Source organism: Rhynchophorus ferrugineus, unplaced genomic scaffold (genome assembly GCF_030347505.1).
Source record: "Rhynchophorus ferrugineus isolate W39M unplaced genomic scaffold, kcgeb_rfMv2 rfM4, whole genome shotgun sequence".
In the NCBI taxonomy this organism is placed as follows: domain Eukaryota; kingdom Metazoa; phylum Arthropoda; class Insecta; order Coleoptera; family Curculionidae; genus Rhynchophorus; species Rhynchophorus ferrugineus.
Window position 1 is genome coordinate 57,885,037 of NW_027472583.1, and position 20,845 is coordinate 57,905,881.

General features: G+C 33.3%; 1 protein-coding gene across 1 annotated transcript in view; it reads left to right on the top strand.

Annotated features, from left to right (window-relative positions):
* LOC143196091 (lachesin) overlaps positions 1-20,845 on the top strand; it is a 226,092-nt gene that overhangs the window by 185,852 nt on the left and 19,395 nt on the right. The window contains exon 5 of the mRNA XM_076403678.1: positions 7,903-8,190. Within this exon, the coding sequence (XP_076259793.1) occupies positions 7,903-8,190 (288 nt within the window). The remainder of the gene's footprint in view (positions 1-7,902; positions 8,191-20,845) is intronic.

Genomic DNA, 20,845 nt, shown 5'->3' on the forward strand with positions numbered 1-20,845 from the left:
TAACTATCTCATCAGTAACGGAATGAATAATGTCATTTCTATAGGACTAGGAATTATTTTTTTAAACAAAACGCGCGAAAATTGAAACGTAAGTAATGAAGTCTAGCTATTATAAAAGAAGCGGAAGCTCCCTATCGCCACTGGGAATATCCGAATAAAAAACCGAATCATTTTTTATTCGAAAATACGCTAAATGCTGCTTGCTCTCAGATAAAGCCTATCTCTCATTCGTATTCAGATTTTCAAGAAAATCCTTCCGAATTCGCACACCGTGCGGACCAGAGAGAAGGCTGAAAACACTCGCCCGCACAAAACTTTTTAATAATACCGAATAAAGCTGAATTAAATACATTTCTGCGTCTGCCGTACTAAGTTGTATTTTTATTAGAAACCGTTCGCGTATGAGCTTTTTTCTCTCCGGGACATTTTCAGCGGGATACTCTGTGCTTCGCGATATTAGCACTTTTAGGTTGTTCTTGTGCTTTAGTCTCTGGACTCGATTTATTTCGGGATTCGGAAAAACGAAAATGGAAACGGAGGACAACTAGTCACGTCTTAGACAGACAGATCATTTAGACAGATGCTAGTCATCAGATAAACTGAAGAACCTGAAGAAACACAAAAGTTCGAATACAATACATTACGAGGATTATTTACCGAAAAAAAAAAAGACATTCTATGCCGAGAGTTTTGTAATTAGTAACATGGTAGCTTATTTAGCTTGAGTCTGCTTCTCATTGTGATGATAATAAACCGATGGCGATACATGAATAGGCCGTAATTTTCTTAAATTGCTCATATGTACAAATATTTATAAGAACGTTGTAATGGCTTCGTGGCCATACGTAATTCATAGTTTCTAAGAATGTTTCTATGTGTATATGTATTTTTTAATAAAATCATATCTGAATATCAAGATATACACCTGTTTAAAAACTGAGGGCCAGCTGCTAACTTATATTTTTTCAATTAATTCATATTTTATTATAGTTATATTTAGTATATAGTATTGTTATATTTACTATATACTATAGTTATATTTTAGAACATCCTTTTTACCAACCAGGGCTTGTCGGTGCTGCATCTACTGTTTAACGTACAATTGTCTTCAGCATTAAGCCTTCGGAGTGGCAAATGACTAGCTCAAAGATTATCTCATAAGACATACTACCTTACCCAGTATGACTACTGGCGTATCTGGGGTAATTTTTCTTGCCGACTAGTCCCATCCAAGTGCTCTCAAAGCTTCCTTGACCAGTTTTGCTTTATGAAACGCAAGCTATACTGCTGTAAAACCATCTTAACGGATCTTCGGGCCAATTCTGGATGTTCTACGATTAATGCGTGATTCCAGTTGATCACTTGGTGTCACTAGCAACCACTATTAAGGGGCCCACCAAATGCAGAGCATCGTCTTGCAACCAAAACGATTTGGTCATGACTCGATCGATCGGCCGGCTTTACCAGGTAACGGCAATGACTTTTAGCGCTCATTACTAGTCGATGCAGAAATGACTTCCGATCATACCCTTGAAACAGTATCTAACAGACGATTTTTCGCTTTTCCATTTTATTTCGTTTCTTGGGACAAATTTAACGCTTCTGTTAATTGCTTTTAGGTTTCGGTTGGGTCTTCATCCGATAGCAGTTGCAGTTTTGTATCTTCAAATTATTTCGGTCTACTGGAACGTTCCTTGCCTTGCATATCCATATCACATGTCACTTATATCTAAGTTTAGAGCATTCTCACCGTTTATTTCTATTAGCAAACGATGATTTTCAGCATCTCTTCAAGTAATCCATTATAAACTTATTTTTCTTACCACTCTATACCATCGGCTGGACGTAAAGTTTCGGCAAAAGAACTTCTTCTTTTGTTACTTTAATACCGGCCGCATCTTCGTTTCCGCATTTACCCGCGTAACATTAAGAAAACACCGCCGTAATGGCCATATTATGGAGAGTTTGTCTGTCTGAAAGTTTACTTCGTTTTAAAGGTTACTCTTAAGCCCACCATAAAAGCGAAATTCTTCGTCGGAGTCGTCCCATTCGGCCGCGGACCCACTACACCACGATAAAATATTCCGCTTCCGTGCGGTTTGTTTTATTTTCTGAACGTTGCCGACGACGACGACGAGTTATTAAGCCAGCTCAGCAAGAATAAAAATCTCTTGGCTGTTTAATTTTTTTCCCATTAGTTACTCTTTTTTTCGTCTTCGAGAAAATAACGACAAGAAAGGCAAACGATTTTTGGCAATTTAACAGACGAGAGAAAGGCAGATGCTGACTTAGACACAAAATATATCTCGAATATCTACAAATTGGCTTACCGGTAACAAAAATTATAACGTTGTTTATCATTATATCCTAGTTAAGTCTCGAACAATCGCATATTGATGTTGATATAACCTATTCAATAAAACAGTTAATTCACCTTACCGAAATTTAAGACATTTTGAAATTATGAAGGGAATGACAATGAGAAATAATGTCAAATACATAGTCTTTTCAAAACAATAGCCAACTCACGTCATCTGAATTGATGGCAGCAAAACGTCGCAATGTTATCGCATCAACATAGAGTTTTAGAGAGTTAAGAGTTAAGAGTGAAGAGTGAAGTTAAGAGTTAAGAGTTAGGTTGAATTACAATACATTATATGAACATTAACAGCTTAAAATACTACAGAGTAGATTATAAACAGTAGAGTATATACAATAAAATGTTTCAATTACACAATAATAAATGTATGTTACAAGTGTTGAAGTAGGTCTATAGTCTTTAGATAGCCAATCAGCAGATTCAGTTGCTTAGGTTGGACCAATTGTTCCAGTGTTGTCGGCAGCTCAAGTTGTCTCCTCGAATCGTCATATTTCTGGCATTGCAGTAGGATATGTCTGACGCTAAGTTGCATCTGGTACAAATCACGTAAGGATAGGCTCTGTTCCTTCAACAAATATTCATGTGTCAGTTTACAGTGCCCCATTCGCAGCCGTGCGAGGACGCTTGACTTGTGTCTACTTATGTTATTATAATTTATTGTTTTTTATGAGAAGGTGACATTCTAATTGGGTCAATTGCCTATTTCGAATTATCAACGCCTAAGAATCTGGACTGTAATTCGACTTTAGCGGCCATTCACCCTGAATTTCAAGCTTGTAGTAGTAGTAGTAGTAGTACACTGGTCCAGTAGACTAGTAGAGTGATGGCCTGGAATTGTGATGCATGTGCCAGAAATCCACGGACTATTGCTGTCATAGCTTGAATACCTCTTAGGTGATCATCTTAATGGTTTATGGCTAGTGGCCATTGGGCACCTTCAGTCCGCCGTCTGTGAGCTTACAACTTCAGCTGCGATACTTTTTCCCAAACTCCATTATACTATACCAAGAAACGCTTTAAGTAATTGGGAAGCGAGTGCCAATCCAACGCCAACGTGTCTTGTTATTCTGATAATTATTTTGATTCCGGTTAATTGAATGAATTCAAAAAAACAGTCTTTTGATCTTCCCGAAATCCTACCGACTGTCCCAGTTATATCATCATAGAAACCGAAACTTAGTTTAATCTCACTAGAAATTCAATATTGCTACATTGAAAGATATATAAATTAACGGAATTAAACAGTTTAGCTATGAACCCCCATATCCCACAAACTTCCATGCTAGAATAGAAAATGTTCCGCCATGTTTTGCTAAAAATTAACAAACCAGTTCGCTGCAGTGAACTGCCGCCTCGTACTCTCCAACTTTCGGCACAGTCCAAGTTCGGAAACAACTTGTTGGATAATTCCGGGCCGTGTTTTGGCCTGCACGTTGTTGAGTTTGTTCGACGTTCGCTTATTCTACCGCCTGTACATAATTCGAATTAGAATTCAGACAAATCTCCCTTAATAATGGAACTTCATCGGAAAGTTTTTATTCCGTAAAATTCACCTATTGTTTCCCACAGTAATACGTGGACGGTTCAATAAGATGCTATAAAATTCAAGGTATAATAAAATCCCTTTTCTCATTATTTTCGTAGATTCATTTTCATAAATTTGGGAAATACATACTAATGTATTAATCCCGTGCTCGACTTTCTTTTGCATTAATACAAGTAAAACAGAACGCTGGTAACAAATTAATTTGTAAATTAGGATTTACTGAACGTATGTAAGTAAGATGTAACTAAATAACAAAAAATTCCATAAATCCATCCAAAAATTTAAGAAATTCTTCAAAACTCATTTAATTACGCTATTAGCCCCAAATATAATCAGTGGAATTTCAAATTCATTTTCACAATATAACTAAGCATGATTCTCCCTTTATAATATTTGAATATGTTTAAATTAGACTAATTTTTAAATTTCTACTACTTAAAACTCCTACTCTGGTTTTTGTGTATCCCTCTTAATAATAGAATTTCTGCAGCAATATTTGTATCATCCAGTAAGATACAGTAAGTGATAAAATCATAAATTCGCCTTCCTCATCATTTTGATAAATTAGTTTCCATAAAACTATCAAAAATGTAAAAAATCTTTCAACCTTAATTTATAAACCTGTATCTATTTTCCTCATTATGGCATTAGTCGGTCATCGTTTAAGAAAATTGCATCACAAAGAAATTCCAATTTTGGAGGCCTTGTGAAGATTTATTTTGTTTAAGGTGGAGAAACGTCTGAAAAAATATATGAAGCTGAAATATATTTTGTCTACACATTTTATCAATTTTATCTCAAATATATTATTTTTTATATTTTCCAAATATTTATTGATTCAGAATATTTATGAAAGTCTTCACCTTCCATGCCATCTATACTGGTCAGATCATCTATTAGTCCTTGAAATAGATGACTCTAATCGATCCTATTTTCAAAAAACAACCAAAATTAAAGTTTGAAGTCGCTTACTATGTAAAATATTCTGAGCATCATCATAAGAACATCATCATCAGTGTATTCATAGCCTGAATCCAGTGAGTGTATTCTAGAACACACTCACTGGATTTTAAATATAATAATTGCTTTTTGTTATGATATATACAGCATTATTTTTACTGTGAAACTAAACATGCTCTTATTTAGCAAAGTGTGCATCCTGGATCATATTTTTGCAGTTAGTTAACCAATGTGATGAGCCGCTAATATCGGAAAGTTCAATTTATAGAATTTTAAAATGAGGAAAACGAATTAAAAGTTATGAGTTTTCTAGAAGAATATTTTGTCAAACATAAATATTTCCTTTGTTATGGCATTAGCATTGTATAAAATTCAGCAATATTACTAAAAAATTTTCATAATACAAGTAGCTATGATATATATATATATATATATATATATATATATATATATATATATATATATATATATATATATATATAGATTATGAAATTGAAATATTACAAAATTTGAAACATTTTAAATTTGCAAGAAATATTTATATTTCGAAAATAATCAGAAGAGAAACCCTAGTTGATTAAAGTAACACTTTAAAATACAACCATAGACATATTTCTTGATTTTATATTATTATGAATTATAGAAAATAATTTTCTTTAATATTTAAACATCAATTTTGACCTTAATTTTGAAGAACTTTAATTTAAAAGTATGAATGTTAAAAATTAAACCAAATAATATTTTAATTATCCAATTTTTACTAGATCTAGACAAGAATCTAGACTAGAATTAATTTTCTTTGAGAAAATTATGACTTTTTGAAAAAATAATATTATTGATATTTATTTACATTTTCTAAACTTAAAAAAATAGAAATCCATACTATTTATACGTTGATATGATGGAAGAATATATAGAAATGATTTACACATTTACATTTTTTTTACAGTACATCGGTTCATTAGAACTTGAAATATCTTGTCAAAATCTTTGAAAGGATAGTATAAAGTTTCGCTTTTAATTAAATTATGTGAATTTTTTGAAATTGTTAGACTAGAATAGTTCCTAAAATCAAGTAAACTAACGCGCAGTCCAGATGCTACGTCCCTAAAACAGCTGTATCTCCGAAATTAAATTAAATCAATCAAAATTGTTTTGATGGCATATTGTTAAAGGGCTAAGCTTTGGAAATATGAAAAATTGGTTTATTCAAATTTCTAAATCAGAATAATGCCTTAATAAGAACACTCAATATATCTGTTATTAAAAAATAACGGTTTTGAAAATCTTCCTCGCACTAAATCATTATTCGTGCATTCGTACTTATTAATAATAGAAAGAAATAGAAAACTTTCAGCGTAAATATATAAATTTTATACGGAACTTCAAATTAGTTCCGACAGTTGAACAACCGTCGTACGCCAATCCAACATAAATAAAACAAGATATTTCGTTTGGCATTTCAGCTTTGGTTTGGAGAAACTGGCGCCGTAGCTGCCATTTGTCAACCCCTCTTTTATAAACACGCATCGTTAGGTTCGCCTCAACGACCAGCTGAATACTTTGTGACTTTATTTTGACTAAACGGTGGGTCGTAAAAGTTCGACATCTATCATACTGGTGAGAGGAAACGAAGGAAATGACGGAACGAAAGTAAAATAATGTCGCTTGTTTGAGTACTGTAATGTTACTACATCGTAGGTTCTGACTTTTCGTCTGCATCTATATATATGTATATATATATATATATATATATATATTCTTTGCTTCTCATCTTTTGTGATGTTTTCTGACAACTATCTAATTTTGTAATTAGGGAGGTACTATGGTTTTTTTTTGTTTCAGGTGACCGGTTAAATATTCACAAAATTTTTTTCTAAGTTATTTTGTGTTGTTATGCGCTAACAGTAAAGTGTATCAAATTGCAATCTTCAATATATTACAGAATTCACTAGATTCACTCGATCGCCGCCACCTTTCGGCATCATAGGTGTACGTGTGAGGTGAATTTTCGTAAAGATTCCAGTTTGAGAATGAAAACGACAATTGAGGAAATATTTAACAATTTGACGTACAGAACAGATGAGGTATTGTCGACATTCAATATTAACATACTTACCGGTCGCCATTTTGCTTACAAAAGCGTTATTTTCTTCAGAATACACCCATTAATAAGATCGCTAAATGTACTTATGTTCTAATGTATTTTGAAATCATAAGCATATGAAGCCCTAATTACAATTTACTTAGCGTCACATGATTGAAATAGTAATAACAAATTACCTATTTAAAAAGTAATTAATATCAATACTAAATATGTATTAGTATTTAATATACAAATAGCCCAAACCTGTATATACACAGATATTAATCAACTCAATATTTTTTATGTATTAACATTTTCATAATCTAAGTATGCATGATACCCATTTTATATTTTTTACAAGTGACGCTGTAAGTCAAAGTAGAGAAGTGACAGCGACACGCAGAAATCATATCGTATAAATAAAGTAGTTCCCTACAATTACAACTTAAAAATAATTGTTTAAAAATATTTCTTGTTATATTTTCAGAGTCTACTGAATAGCTATAGAATCAACAATAAGGAGTTCTATCTTGTTACAAAGTGCGATCTGCTTTTTCATCCGTTTGCTATCAAGTTTGTCCAAATTGAAGCCACCGTTTTAATTTAGTTTAATTTCGATGTAAATGAAACATTTTAAACCAATAAAAGTTTTTGTTTATTCTTATTCAAAATGGCTTGTATTCTAAGTTATAAGTTCTTATCTATTGTCAATTTAATTTCCTACCCATTACACTAAGTATTTCAAAATCTAAAATAAGTTTTTTAGCGATCAAATATTATACCTAAAGGAATACTGACAAGATACATATACAGACAAGAAGATACTCAATGTAACAGAATAATTCGAAGAAAAACTAAAAATATTAACTGAGAATGTAAAACCATAAAGACTATGATTCAATAATATTTACAACTTTATTTTCATTGCAGAAGCACAAGCCGAAATACAAGGAGCACCCGACCTATACATTCGATCTGGTTCCATGCTTCGCCTAGTGTGCACACTGAAGCACTCGACTGAACCACCAGCCTTCGTCTTCTGGTACCATGAACAGAGGATGATCAACTACGATCCGGGAGTGACGGTCAAGGAGGGAAGGAGTTCCAGTATTTTACACCTTCAGGATGCCGAGAAGATTCACAACGGGAACTATACCTGCAGCCCGAGCAACGCAGTTCCTGCGTCGATCAACGTACATGTTCTAAATGCAACTGCAGGTAAAGTTATTAATATTTGTGCAAAACAATTTGAAGATGTGATCGGTGAATATTTCTGTAATTTTGTTATGGTTGGTTGATAAATAATGCTGATACTAACACATATTTACTAAAACTGGACTCCCGGGTCAACCATTAATTTTCTGCTAACAGTAATTATTACAATTTACACAATGTAACCTATCCAGCTACAATTTATAGTTTTGTTCTCACACCTTACACATCTTCACGTCGGAACTATAGCTGACAGAGTGTCGTCCATGCAATAGCTCAAGTACCTTTGGGGTTTCATATACAGAGGAAATACAGCACATCTTCGTATTTCCCAGCAAAGCTTTTGATTTCTTCATTGACTGTAGGAATTTCCAAGTCTGAATATCTCCACTGTGTTACGCAACACATTATTCTGCAATACTTATTCACATTGATGAGTCCCACAGCTCTGTATCATATAGCATATGTATTGGTTTGAACACCTGATTTCTAATCAGTATCTTGCTGTGGATCTTTGGATTTTATTCCAATTGATTAAAATAGCTGCTGATATTTGAATGAATAAATTATATATGACTGAAATCTAGTATCATCTTGTGGAATTTTTCCTTGAAGACAGCCCACAACAGACACCTGACCAACCAAGTGTTTACATAGAATAAAATTAATTTCAGCATTTTACCATACATTATATTGAAATGGAAATATAGCTGAACATATTGCTGTTTCTGTTATTTCGTGAAACTGCCAATGAATAAAAGAAAAACTGTTAAATACCATAATGGTTCATCTGCTACTAGTCTCGAAAATGATGTAGCCTCAACCAAAACTTCTCATAGACTTCTCATAGTAGAAGAGACTTCCAGGTCTGTTAGTTTGTGTTCTGCGGCATAATATTGCAAATTACACTAACTGAGACAGTGGAATCGAGGGATCTTATGCTACATTTGGAATTAACGAAAAAATATCAATAAACAAAAATAATAAACCGATCTGAAAAGTTAACGCTCTTACAAAATTAAGACATGATTCTTATCACGTTCTTCTTCAAATTTAAAATATTTAGTGTGTAATTATTGATGTATGAAAAAAAATGTATGTTGTGCAGCATTAAAATGATCCAGATATATATGAACTCTAGAATCCCTCTTCATTGTTGGTATATGCTGAATATATAGCCTGTTCAAAGTTATTTAGTACATATATCATTTAAATTTGTGACATCAAAACGTCGCAATGTTGCCGCATCACCTCTGAGTTTTAGTTCAGTTTAGCTTTGACACAAAACGAAATTCTATTCTAAATAAAATAATGTTACAACAAAAATGTTAGCAAATATAATTTATTTTAACAATATAGTACATCTAATACGGTTAATTATACAGCCACAAAATAAATTATAAGTTAGACGATTTTTATCATTATTTTTTATCAGACGATTTTGACAGGCCCATTCTTTATATGCTCGAACTAATTAGACAGCATTCTGTCTCTTTTTAACTAGAATTAAATGAGAAGGAAATATTGTCTGATTCTAAAGCGATTTTACAAATTGCGGCAGGCAATACACTAAACATCTTGATGACGTACAAAAAAAACTGTGAATAGGCTATACGCTGAATTTACATTTAAAATTGTCCAAAACAAGAAAATCCTGTCCTTTTAATATGTATCTATAATAGAACTATCCATCATTGTGGTTATATTTTGATTTTCATCGTCTTTCTGGTATGATCTCTTAATATTATTGGCTATTTTTGATGATATAGAACAAAACATTTAACAAATTATATATTTAATTGAAAATGGAAAAACTCAATCTAAAAGATGGTTGAACTAAAAAATATTTTCTTGCATCAAAATCATCTTCAACACCTCTACCATCGACGACATTCAACGGTCCCAATTAGGACATCGATTCGAACCAACAAAGGTCCTAAATAGACTTTTTTATGCAATTAATATAATTGCATCTAATAAAACCAATAGCCAGATATAAACGTAAATTGATGGCAATAACAGTTGTTTCGGAAAACGTCCGTGGAAAAATCCAAATTAACGAATAAGTTGGCGGCGTAAAAGCGCAGTTTCCCGTTAAAAAAATTGAAGGGGATTTCTTCCGAAAACGTGCAATTTACGCAAATCCTGCTAATGACGAAGAATGGGGCCGCCCGCTTAATTGATGCTAACAATTAAAGACGCTCCTTAATTGGCGAAACTGAATTTCCAGCCGGGCAGGAAACAGAATTGTGTTTTTTCTTCTTTCGCCTCCCTCGCTGTCGTTTTACGACGGAATGACGGGCATCGGCTTCTAATAATTCGGCCCGATGCGAATTGTCAACGAAATAAGACTGATTTCATGGACGTCCGTCTTCTCTCGAACGTCGACGCAATGAATAACGGGATTAGTCAGCTGGCCATGTCCTAAATTGCTGATTTTTAATAAATCGAGAGAGATAAATCCGGATTCTGTATCGAATTTAATCAAATATTTGATTTCGCGTCAACGGTTTCAACAATAATTATCCCATTTCGAATTAAAAAATACCCCCAAATTAATCAACCAGCATTAACTATCACAGCGATGACGAGATATATTGTGGGCAAATATATAGAGTTTCAAAGTACTCGCCACGATGATCGATACACTTTTGCATATGCTTAAACCAATTTTCAAAGCATTTATTCCATTCTTTATGAGGTATCTTCAAAACATGGTTTTTGAACGATTGGTGTTAGTGATAGATCTCCCTGAAGTTATTGAACAACTTAGCTTTTTAAGAATGTACCAACAGGTGTCGCATCTTAGACAATATTTATTAGAGTGATGAGAATAGGAGCCTGGGTAAAACTCGATGTCTTGTGGGGTGATCTCTAAGTAGGACACTGATTAGTCGGTAGGCTTAACACCGCGGACTGTGGTTCGGAAACCACGTTATACCTCAGATCCAGTCCAGATAAGTCCTAATTGCATAAAACATAAAGCAGACTTTAAAATACAACTAAAAAAAGCTAAGAAAAGTACATTTATTTATTAATTTTTTTAATTATGGACCCGTCATCCGATTGGGCTTTTTGGGATCTATAAATAATGTCACATAGCTTCTAACTGACTCTCTATTCTTTATGTGTGAAGATCTAATAGTGTGCATACATATATATATATATATATATATATATATATATATATATATATATATATATATATGATGATTACTATGATTTAGCTTTTCGTGAGTGCTTTTTTGCGTGAGCGTTAAGGTCCATCAGTGAAAAAGAAACATTTACAATCAAAGAATCTTCTGGACGACCTGTCAGAATATGCTCTCATTTATTACCAATGAAGCCGACATAAGCCGACGGCTTTCCCATATTGCGGGTGTTTTTCTAAGATTGATAATAAGCTCAAAAGGTGATGAGGATAACAGGAATTGATAGAAACAAGTGATCTCTTGACGGAGGAGCTCTGCTGATTGCTCTGCTTTATCCTGATTATCTACTGTTCTCTTCTTTAACTGAACTTCTTCTTAAACTTCTTTATCGTGATTATTATCACTTTGAATGTCACTATGTTTTGTTCGTAGTTTAATTGTGTGTATACGACACAAAATTATATTATTTTTGTATCTTTTGGGCTCGGCACTGACTTCAAACTAATCAGTTGGTAGTAGTTCTAATAATAATGTAAATAGATAAATAGGTTTAGGTAGGTATTAAGCTAAAATGTGTTTATAGTAGAATATAAAATACGTGTAGTATATAGGTTAAGTAAGGTTTTTGTTTATTATTAGTTAGTTATTATTTATTATGGTATTTATTATTGTATATATTATGTATTATATTATTGTGTATTGTGTTAGAAATTTAAGTTTATATAATTATTTTTTAATTTTTGTTGACTCGTTTGTATATGTGCTACTGAAGCAAGTACACTAAGAAAAATATCTTTGCGCAAATTCAATTCCTCCCATCATTCACCTTGCCGTTTTTATATCTATCGCTGGGAGATTTTTTGCGTCAAATAAAAACTTATAAAAACAAATCCGTGGGGCCGCGAGGAATCTTCCTCCGCGGGAATGCGGCGGGTTCGGATCTAAGCCGACCGCGACGTGCCGTTTAAAATTTATATCATGTAAATAAAATCCTTTTTCGCCGTCGAATATTCTTTTGGCGCGGGGGTCACTTTATAAAGTTCGCTCGCTAAATTTGAAATGGTAATGGGTTTGCGTGCGGGTTCCGCGACGCTTTGCGGTTCCTATCGATTTCGCTTTATTATAAATCTCGTACTAAACCCGGGGCGCGCGCGGTCTCCAGATATTGTCCTCGATATCCCCTTTTGTTAAATCATTCCAATTATTATAAATCTCGTTCTTTGTTTGGGCCATTGTCACTTATATTGAATATATTCAACATAATATCATAATGTAATATATGTCCTTATATTATAACATACTAAAGTATATGCAATCCAGCTCAAGAACTAAAATTTACTAACCTTACTTAAACTGCATTTAATTTAATATAATTTCAATTAAGTTTCAATAATTAATAAAGTATTGGTGAGTTTAAGGTACTACACCACTGAATAGTATAACTAAATTATCGTAGGTAAATTTATTTTCAGAATTGTAACAACTTCAGTTAAGTAAGTAATTAAGTAATTACTTCAGAGTATCAAATAGAAATATATATTATCATTCTTTACTTATACGTTATAAATATACAAACAGAATAATAAATAAAGTAATATATATTTGTACATTAAACAGGCAATATATGAAGAAAATAATTTTGAAATTGATATTTGACTTTAACATATATATTAAAACAATAACGAATACAATAAGATAATTTACTTTTACGATTTAGAAATGTGTATTAAATGAAAGCAGTTACAATAACTATATAATCAAAATAATGGAAGCAAAGTTTAAAGAATACATTTTTATTAATTACATCTTACACTCGATATGCATAGTATTCTATCTTCAAATCTTAATTCACAAATTTATTTATTACTGCTGTTCTGTCGTACTTGCATTAATATAAAAGCAAGGCTTGTACAAGTTAGAATGGCAAATTAGAATAAAACTAATCTACTTAAGATAAAGTTAAAACGTGTGGCTTGGTTCGCTTCAATCTTCTGATTTCTTGCGTGTTATCCAGTAGTTTAATGTGTTAGAGCGAAATCTTGTATCACTTTTTGTATCCATTTCATTCCGAGATCATCGTGCAGCTTTTCGTTGGTTATGTAGTGATAAGTATTTGTAATTAATCGTAGATCTTTGTTTTGGCGGCGTTGGAGTACTAGTTGGTTTTATGTTTTACATATTGGTCCCAAGAGGCTTCATAGTCGACTGATGAACCAATCTCTTTGATTTTAGATCAAGTTGAGAGTATCTTCCCACTAACCAGTACAGCTGCTTGACTTTGAGTCTAATTTGCTGTGTTCTTTGTCTCACATGATGTTTCCAGTTTAGCCTACCATCGAGATATATTTCGATGTATTTAGCTGATTCTGCTTGAGGAATCGGGCATCCATTGAGTGATATAATTAAGTTTTTGTCAATTCGTGGGAACGCAACATTAAAATGAACAAATTTTGAGCTCTTAAGCTGTATTTTCCAGTCTCTAGTCCGATTTGTAAATCGTGTTGACCGCTACTTGTACTTGTTCTACAGCCTTAGACAGAGATACATCTTTTGGCATTATAACTGTGTCGTCAGCAAATGTCCCAACTGAACTCTTTGTTGCTTTTTTCATTAAGATATCAGCATCATAGAGCAGATATAAATAATCAAAAGACAATATAAATACCTCTAGTCCAATTTGTAAATCTTGTTGACTGCTACTTGTACTTGTTCTACAGCCTTAGACAGAGATACATCTTTTGGCATTATAACTGTGTCGTCAGCAAATGTCCCAACTGAACTCTTTGTTGCTTTTTTCATTAAGATATCAGCATCATAGAGCAGATATAAATAATCAAAAGACAATATAAATACCTTGTGGAACTCTAGCCGAAATAGGTTTTAGTGTATGCGACACTCTCAATTTTCTTTTGATAAGATATGATTCCAATAGTCGAGAGTAAATCCGCTGTAGCAGTTTGCTCATTTTGTAGATTAATCCCAAATTCCATACCCAGTCAAAAGCTTGTGAGACATCCAGGAATATTGCAGTTTAGTATCTCTCTTTTTGAAAGCGTTTTCAACAAACGTTGTCACTCTGTGCACTTGGTCTAGAAATCTGGTATTTCTCTTTTTTAATAGTTTAATTCGTCTTAACGGCAGTGTCACAAATAATATTTATATCTCAAGTAGCAGCGATTCCAACTTGTCCTGCCGGTTTGTCAGGGTTTTCAAAATTATTCGAGCTAACTTAAGAGGCTCCGGAACATGGTTCAGTCTCAAATAGGCACTAAATATATATGTCAACATAATTACTGTTTTTCGTGGCAGCTCTTTTAATGACCTTGATGAAATATAATCAATTCCATGAGCCTTTTTAGGATTGAGGTTGTTATTAATTTCTGTGGCAGCTTCCATTGGAGAAATCAGATCTACAGCTACATCGGGCTCCGGATTACGTATTTTATTGTGTTAATCGCCAAACACATTAGTATTTATTAATATTTATAAAATTAATGTAAATATTTGATAATTTCTTCTATTTCTCCGATGTGCTCTATCTATAAAAAGTATTTCTACTGCTGCTGCTGCATATTTCCATTACTTGAAAAAAAAACTATCCCAGGCTGATCTAAAGACTAATTTCTTGACGTAAATTTAAAAAAAGTGCATCGTTGTTACCTTATTTATTCCAGTGCGATATTTATAGAAGCAGTGATGTTTTTCTCTCAGTAAATGTAATTAATTCAAGCTAGTATTTTATATATTTTATGTAAGTCTGGAATTTCGCCCTCGCAGGTAGCTCAATTTAAATTTGCCTCCTATTACTTTCGTTAGTATATTGGGTTCTACTTTATCTTATATTCGACATGAGAATTAACAACTCACCAATACATGCGGAATTCAAATTGTATGAGTGAATTTTATAGTAGTTATCATTCATTGCAAAATTTATTTTAATTAATTAGACGCTAATACCACTAAAATCTTAATAATCTATGTTGTAGTTAAATTTTCGGATATGTAAGATTTTTTTCACAGCTGCATATATCGTCCAGTAAATCAGACACATTAAGTAGTGCTCTCTAGAAAAAATGTAAAATATAATTTCACATCATCGTACTATTTTTAATCAATTTAACTGAAAATATCAGTGCTTAAATAACGTTGTTTAATAATCTTATAACGCGGCACAACGTGGCCAGAACTTCAAAATTGAAAATTACTTGCTCACGATTGATTTACGAACAACAGAAACAAAGAATAATCAGATAGTTTACGGAATGGTTATCATATAATATATGGTTCACCGCCCTCAGTATTGTGGGAATAGCTATAACAAATATACCAGGAACAGTTTTTTCTACAATTTTTATATGTATATATTGTATTTTCTATTTATAAATTTCCTTTTACCAATTAGGGGTTTATCTGGACTGGACCTATAGTTTAACATGGCCTCCGAACGACGGTCCTCGGTATTAAGCCTACTGACTGCCGAGTGACCAACTTAGAAATCATCCCAGAAGACCAGACCAGACCCAGACTGTGATCATTTTCTTCGTCGGATTTTGCACTCTTGCCTAGGACATTCACAAATATTAAACAATCATAAGCATACATTTAGGACGATACCCTAGGATTCGAACCCGCGACTATCGCAACAGGAGGTGGGCCGTCCTGTCGCCTTTACACCAACCACTGGGCCACCAAGCCGGCTATTCTACAATTATTTGTAAAACAAGCATATTTATTTAGGATTTTTGTTTAAGATTTTCAATATTTTTAAAACAATTAATACAATTTTTATTTGATAGTCATCATAATAACATGTTGTCAAACATCCAAATTTTTCTAAATCTTTTTGTATCATTTCTGTTTATAAAATGATAGTTTTCCCTTTAGATTCCTGGCTCAATGTCATCAGTATTATATGGTGATTTTATCAATTTTAAATCAAGAGATTCAAAATCCTCATCTCTTAATATTTTCGTGTTTTTTCGTTCTTGTTTTTCAATCGAACCAAAAATAACCATATCGTTGTACCTTTCTATTCCTATCTATCAAGTCCTATGAACACAATACGCGCAACGAGCCACAATGAAGAAAAATTCGTCCCAACACCTCAACTCCGCAGATTTGTTTTTATAAGTTTTTATTTCCCACGAAAAATCATCTCTACGCCACCGAAATAAAATGACAATGCGAACGAGGGTAGGGGAAGGCGACGGCCGTTGAATTTCGGGCGAGGACTTAAACGAAAATGGGGATTTTTCGTCGTTTATCCCGTCCCCTCGCCACCGGGACAAATATGTCGTACTTTCGGAAATATGCGCGGACAAAAATTTACAGGTTTGTTTATTGTGCTAACGGAAAATTACGGTGGTGTTTTATTTAAAGCCTTTGGGAATTTGCGGGAATAATATTGTTTTGAAAATTTTAGGCCAGGTGGGATGTACGGGCTGTTTGCGTTTCTGTATATTGCACAGCGGGGGAATGAATCTTGTCGTCAGTCCCTGTCGAGAATTAAATCCTTATATTTTTCACTTACTTAATGTTAAGCTCGTTTCGTATTAAATAAATTGAGGAATTAAAAACCATTTAGTCGTAAGTATTCCTTTTAATTGCGGTAAATCTCCATTTGTTTCTAACTTTCGATGAAAACTTGCTCTTAATATAGGAAAAATAAACCTGGAATGTCTTGTTTAAAAAAAAACAACTATAAAATTAAATAACCAGAATTTTTGTTTAAAACATTTCCGTAATTCCAAATATTCTCGACCTCATTAATGATGAAACTTTGACGAAAAAAGTTTGAAATAAAAATTATGAATGACTTGTTTCGTAACTTAGTCACAAGAGCCACCATATAAAATTATTAATTTCTTTTTCAATTGATTAACAGCAAGAAGTGCTAAAATGTATGGGCATAACAGAAGCATAAATCTACAGCAACTAAACTAATCGAAGTTCATAACAATCCGATCAAATACCAAGTCCATACATCCAAGGTAATAAGTATTTCTTAATCAAGAGTAACCTTGTACTGTAACAATTACATATCTACATCTAAATTTCTATTTTTTGTACCACAAATATATATTATATTAAGTGATTACATGCATCCTAGTAAAATTATCAATTTAAAAAGACATTTATTAAGAAAAACTAGTACAATATAAATTAGATCAATATATCTTCTATTATTTTCTACAACTTTCCAGCTACTTTACGATACCTTTTCGAATAGACGATGTTAATTAGACAGCCATCGATCAATTTTAGACTTCTTCAGCATTTTCGAACCCTGTGTTAGCCTAGATGTTGCGTCTATCAAAATGAGTGGTAAATGGAAGACGCTATAAGTATGCTGTGTCGACATGCTTCAACAATATATCTTTCACAATGTATTACGACCTGTGGCCGAGCGATGTTATTCCAGAGCATCATTTTTTTCGCGGATATATATAAAATTAAATAAACTCCTGGTTTTATTCCTTAACAATTATTACGGATACTTTTACAAGGATATTTTTATTAACAAAATAGCGGTAGTGTTTTAATTAAAACCTTTGGGGATATGCCGGAATAATACTGTTTTGAAAATTTTAGGTCAAGTGGGATTTACAGGCTGTTTACGTTTCTCTACGATACACAACAGGAGAATGAATCTTGTCGTCTGTAGCTATCGAGAACTAAATCCTCATATTTTTCACTTATTTAATGTTGCAGTCGTTTCCTATTAGATAAATTGAGGAATTAACACTTTTAATTGTGGCAAATCTCCTTTTGTTTGTATACTTTGATGTATACATTTTTTAAACTTATTTAATAAAACTTTAGGGTAAATGATGTGGCACTGTGAATGGAGATAAAACGAAATGAAATAGTGGTGTTTACATTATGTGACCGTTATTTATTGGCTATATAAAAAAAATGTGAAAAATACAATTAGATAAAACGGATGGCAGCCGTGTTACCTGGAGACGAGGCTTGAGCAATCGATGGTGACACGTCTAAATCAAACGATGGTTGAGCACTGAATGAATCAAAATACCCTTCAATAACATCGCAGATAAACGTCTGAGGGTTGCCGCCAGCTATACGTTATCTGGGTATTATATTTCTGGGTATTTTATAGACCGTTATTCCAGGATGTAAAATTCGACATGCCTCAAGGTCGCTATACTAGTAACACACCTAATAATTATCTTTAATCTGACTTAACCAACTAACAAATAACTACAAATAATATATTTTCCACTCAATGGCTTAGTGTTCGAACATTTTCAAGTCTTGACACTCTCGTATTGACATGGTTCTGAAGACTCATTTGACAGGAACCGGAAACCTTCTTATGGCGTTCATAACCATACCAATTTCTAGGTCGCGATGAAGGTCACAAACAAACACTTCAGCACCTTGTTTTTAAATATTTGAATTACTTAGACATTGGAGTCTGGCGCAGCCCCACAGTTGTATTTCATAGCTCTCCATTGATCTCACTATCTGTTAACACAAAATAAGCTTGTTATAGGTTGATAACTAAGAGTTTAAGCCAAGCAACCAATACTATTCTAAACTTGATATTGAGTTCATCGCGCTCCTTTTTCGTATGCTCCTTTCCATCTCGGCTTGACATCCAGGGTGATGCCAAGGTATTTTGCAGTCTTGACATATGGAAGTTGCATGTCGTTAATAGAGATTCTCCTATTTGTGAATTCAATGTGTCTGTATATTATCCCATTCAATTTGATTCGCAGTAAATGGAGCTATTGTGCTATATAAGGTTGTGGAGAGATCAGTGATGTGAAGGATATAAACCATTGGTTCCACAATAAATAAGATTTTAATGACAGTTGGAAATTCTCAAGGGTAAGTGGCTTTATTTTATACAGAAGGACTTCATGCCATACCCTGACAAATGTCTGTATAAGCTCGAGTAAAACAGGTACATTGCATATTATTACGTGGGCATTCCTGAAACCAAAATGAGAATGGGGTTGAGGCGTTTCACATTAAATTTCTCAATTAGTTCAACTTCAATAATTTAACTTCACATAGATTTTTACCGAGTTTTGGTATATATAGCAATGTAATATATCTGGTATATAGCTTAACCGAAAGCAACCACTAGACGGATTAGTTAACTTATCCAATGGCTTCCTTTAGAGCCTTTTGAGAATCTCTCCTGTAACAATGTTATGGCCTGGTGCTTTCTTCATATTGAATTTGTGCTTAATTTCTTCCGAGACTTCATTAGGAGTAACCATCGCAATCCTCTTAGAACAGTTAGGGTAGAGTCTTTCTCCACCACCCATCCCCCATCAGTCTTTCTACTAGGAGGCTTAGTAACTTTCCATGCATCATAGGACGTCCTATTCTTGAGTCGTCTCTCTATGTTCTTAATTTTCAATTAATGATAAATACCTTCACTAACATACATTAAAACCTTTCCTTTCCCAGTGAGGGTCCTCTTTATATATTTTCGCATATGAAAAGAATCTGAAGCATCTCCCTGAAACATCCAATATCGTAGTAATCGAGTGACATTTAAAGACGTGTAAAACTTTAAATGTTTCTAATATTCTAGTAACGATTTGTTAATAGTTAGGGGCTTTTTTATTTGACCTTTTCTCTATCTCTCTCTCTCTCTTTGAGAAGCTATGTTCAGCGATCGTAAAAGAACTTTATGCGGAGGTACCAATGTTTCTTGCAAGAGGTTCTCTCAACTTTAAGCTCTTTCGACATCCCAGTTTGCCCTAGTAAGTTGATTGGCCTTTACTCGAGCTTTAAGGAATCTATCAAAATACTCCATTATCTGTATCGTATTTGATGGTATCAGAATACCACTGACGCCCTGAAATTTTTTCCACTCTTATTTTCGTTTTTAGTATAGGTAAATACATACAAATAAAAAGAGAGTGCTCAATCGGCCCTTTGATGCTGACCTGTGTATTCAGTCGAAAAATGAAATCATATAACAATTAACATGCCAATACTTTCTGAATAGCTTGCTATTTTGAATAACATATACGCGCATAGAGAGGAAATAACTAAATAATCAATGACTTGCATATTGACATAGTCAAGCAATTATAAATATCCACCCGACCATTCAGGCACCTAATTATTTCTTTTGATATTTAGCGAACAGGAAAATATCGAAACCTTGTCGAGTACTACGTTATACAATTTCATCGGACCGTCAGGAAAAGCCAGTTGAAAATATGCTAGTCCCCGGCAAAATAAACTGCGCGCTCAAACGAATATCGCTTCGTTCGTTTTATAAATATTACAACGGAAAAATTTGAAATTATAATGCAGGCGAAAGCTTTAAGCTATCGATTACGCTTATTACGTATCCCCGGTATCACTAGAATCAGATTGGCATCGGATCGTTGCTATATAGCTATTATTTTTTCTTCAGTCGGACGTGGACATGGAATAAACTATTCAAAAAATTACATATCTTCAAAGAACACCAACTGGAAACGGATCTATTAAGTATGCACAGGTTATTGATATTT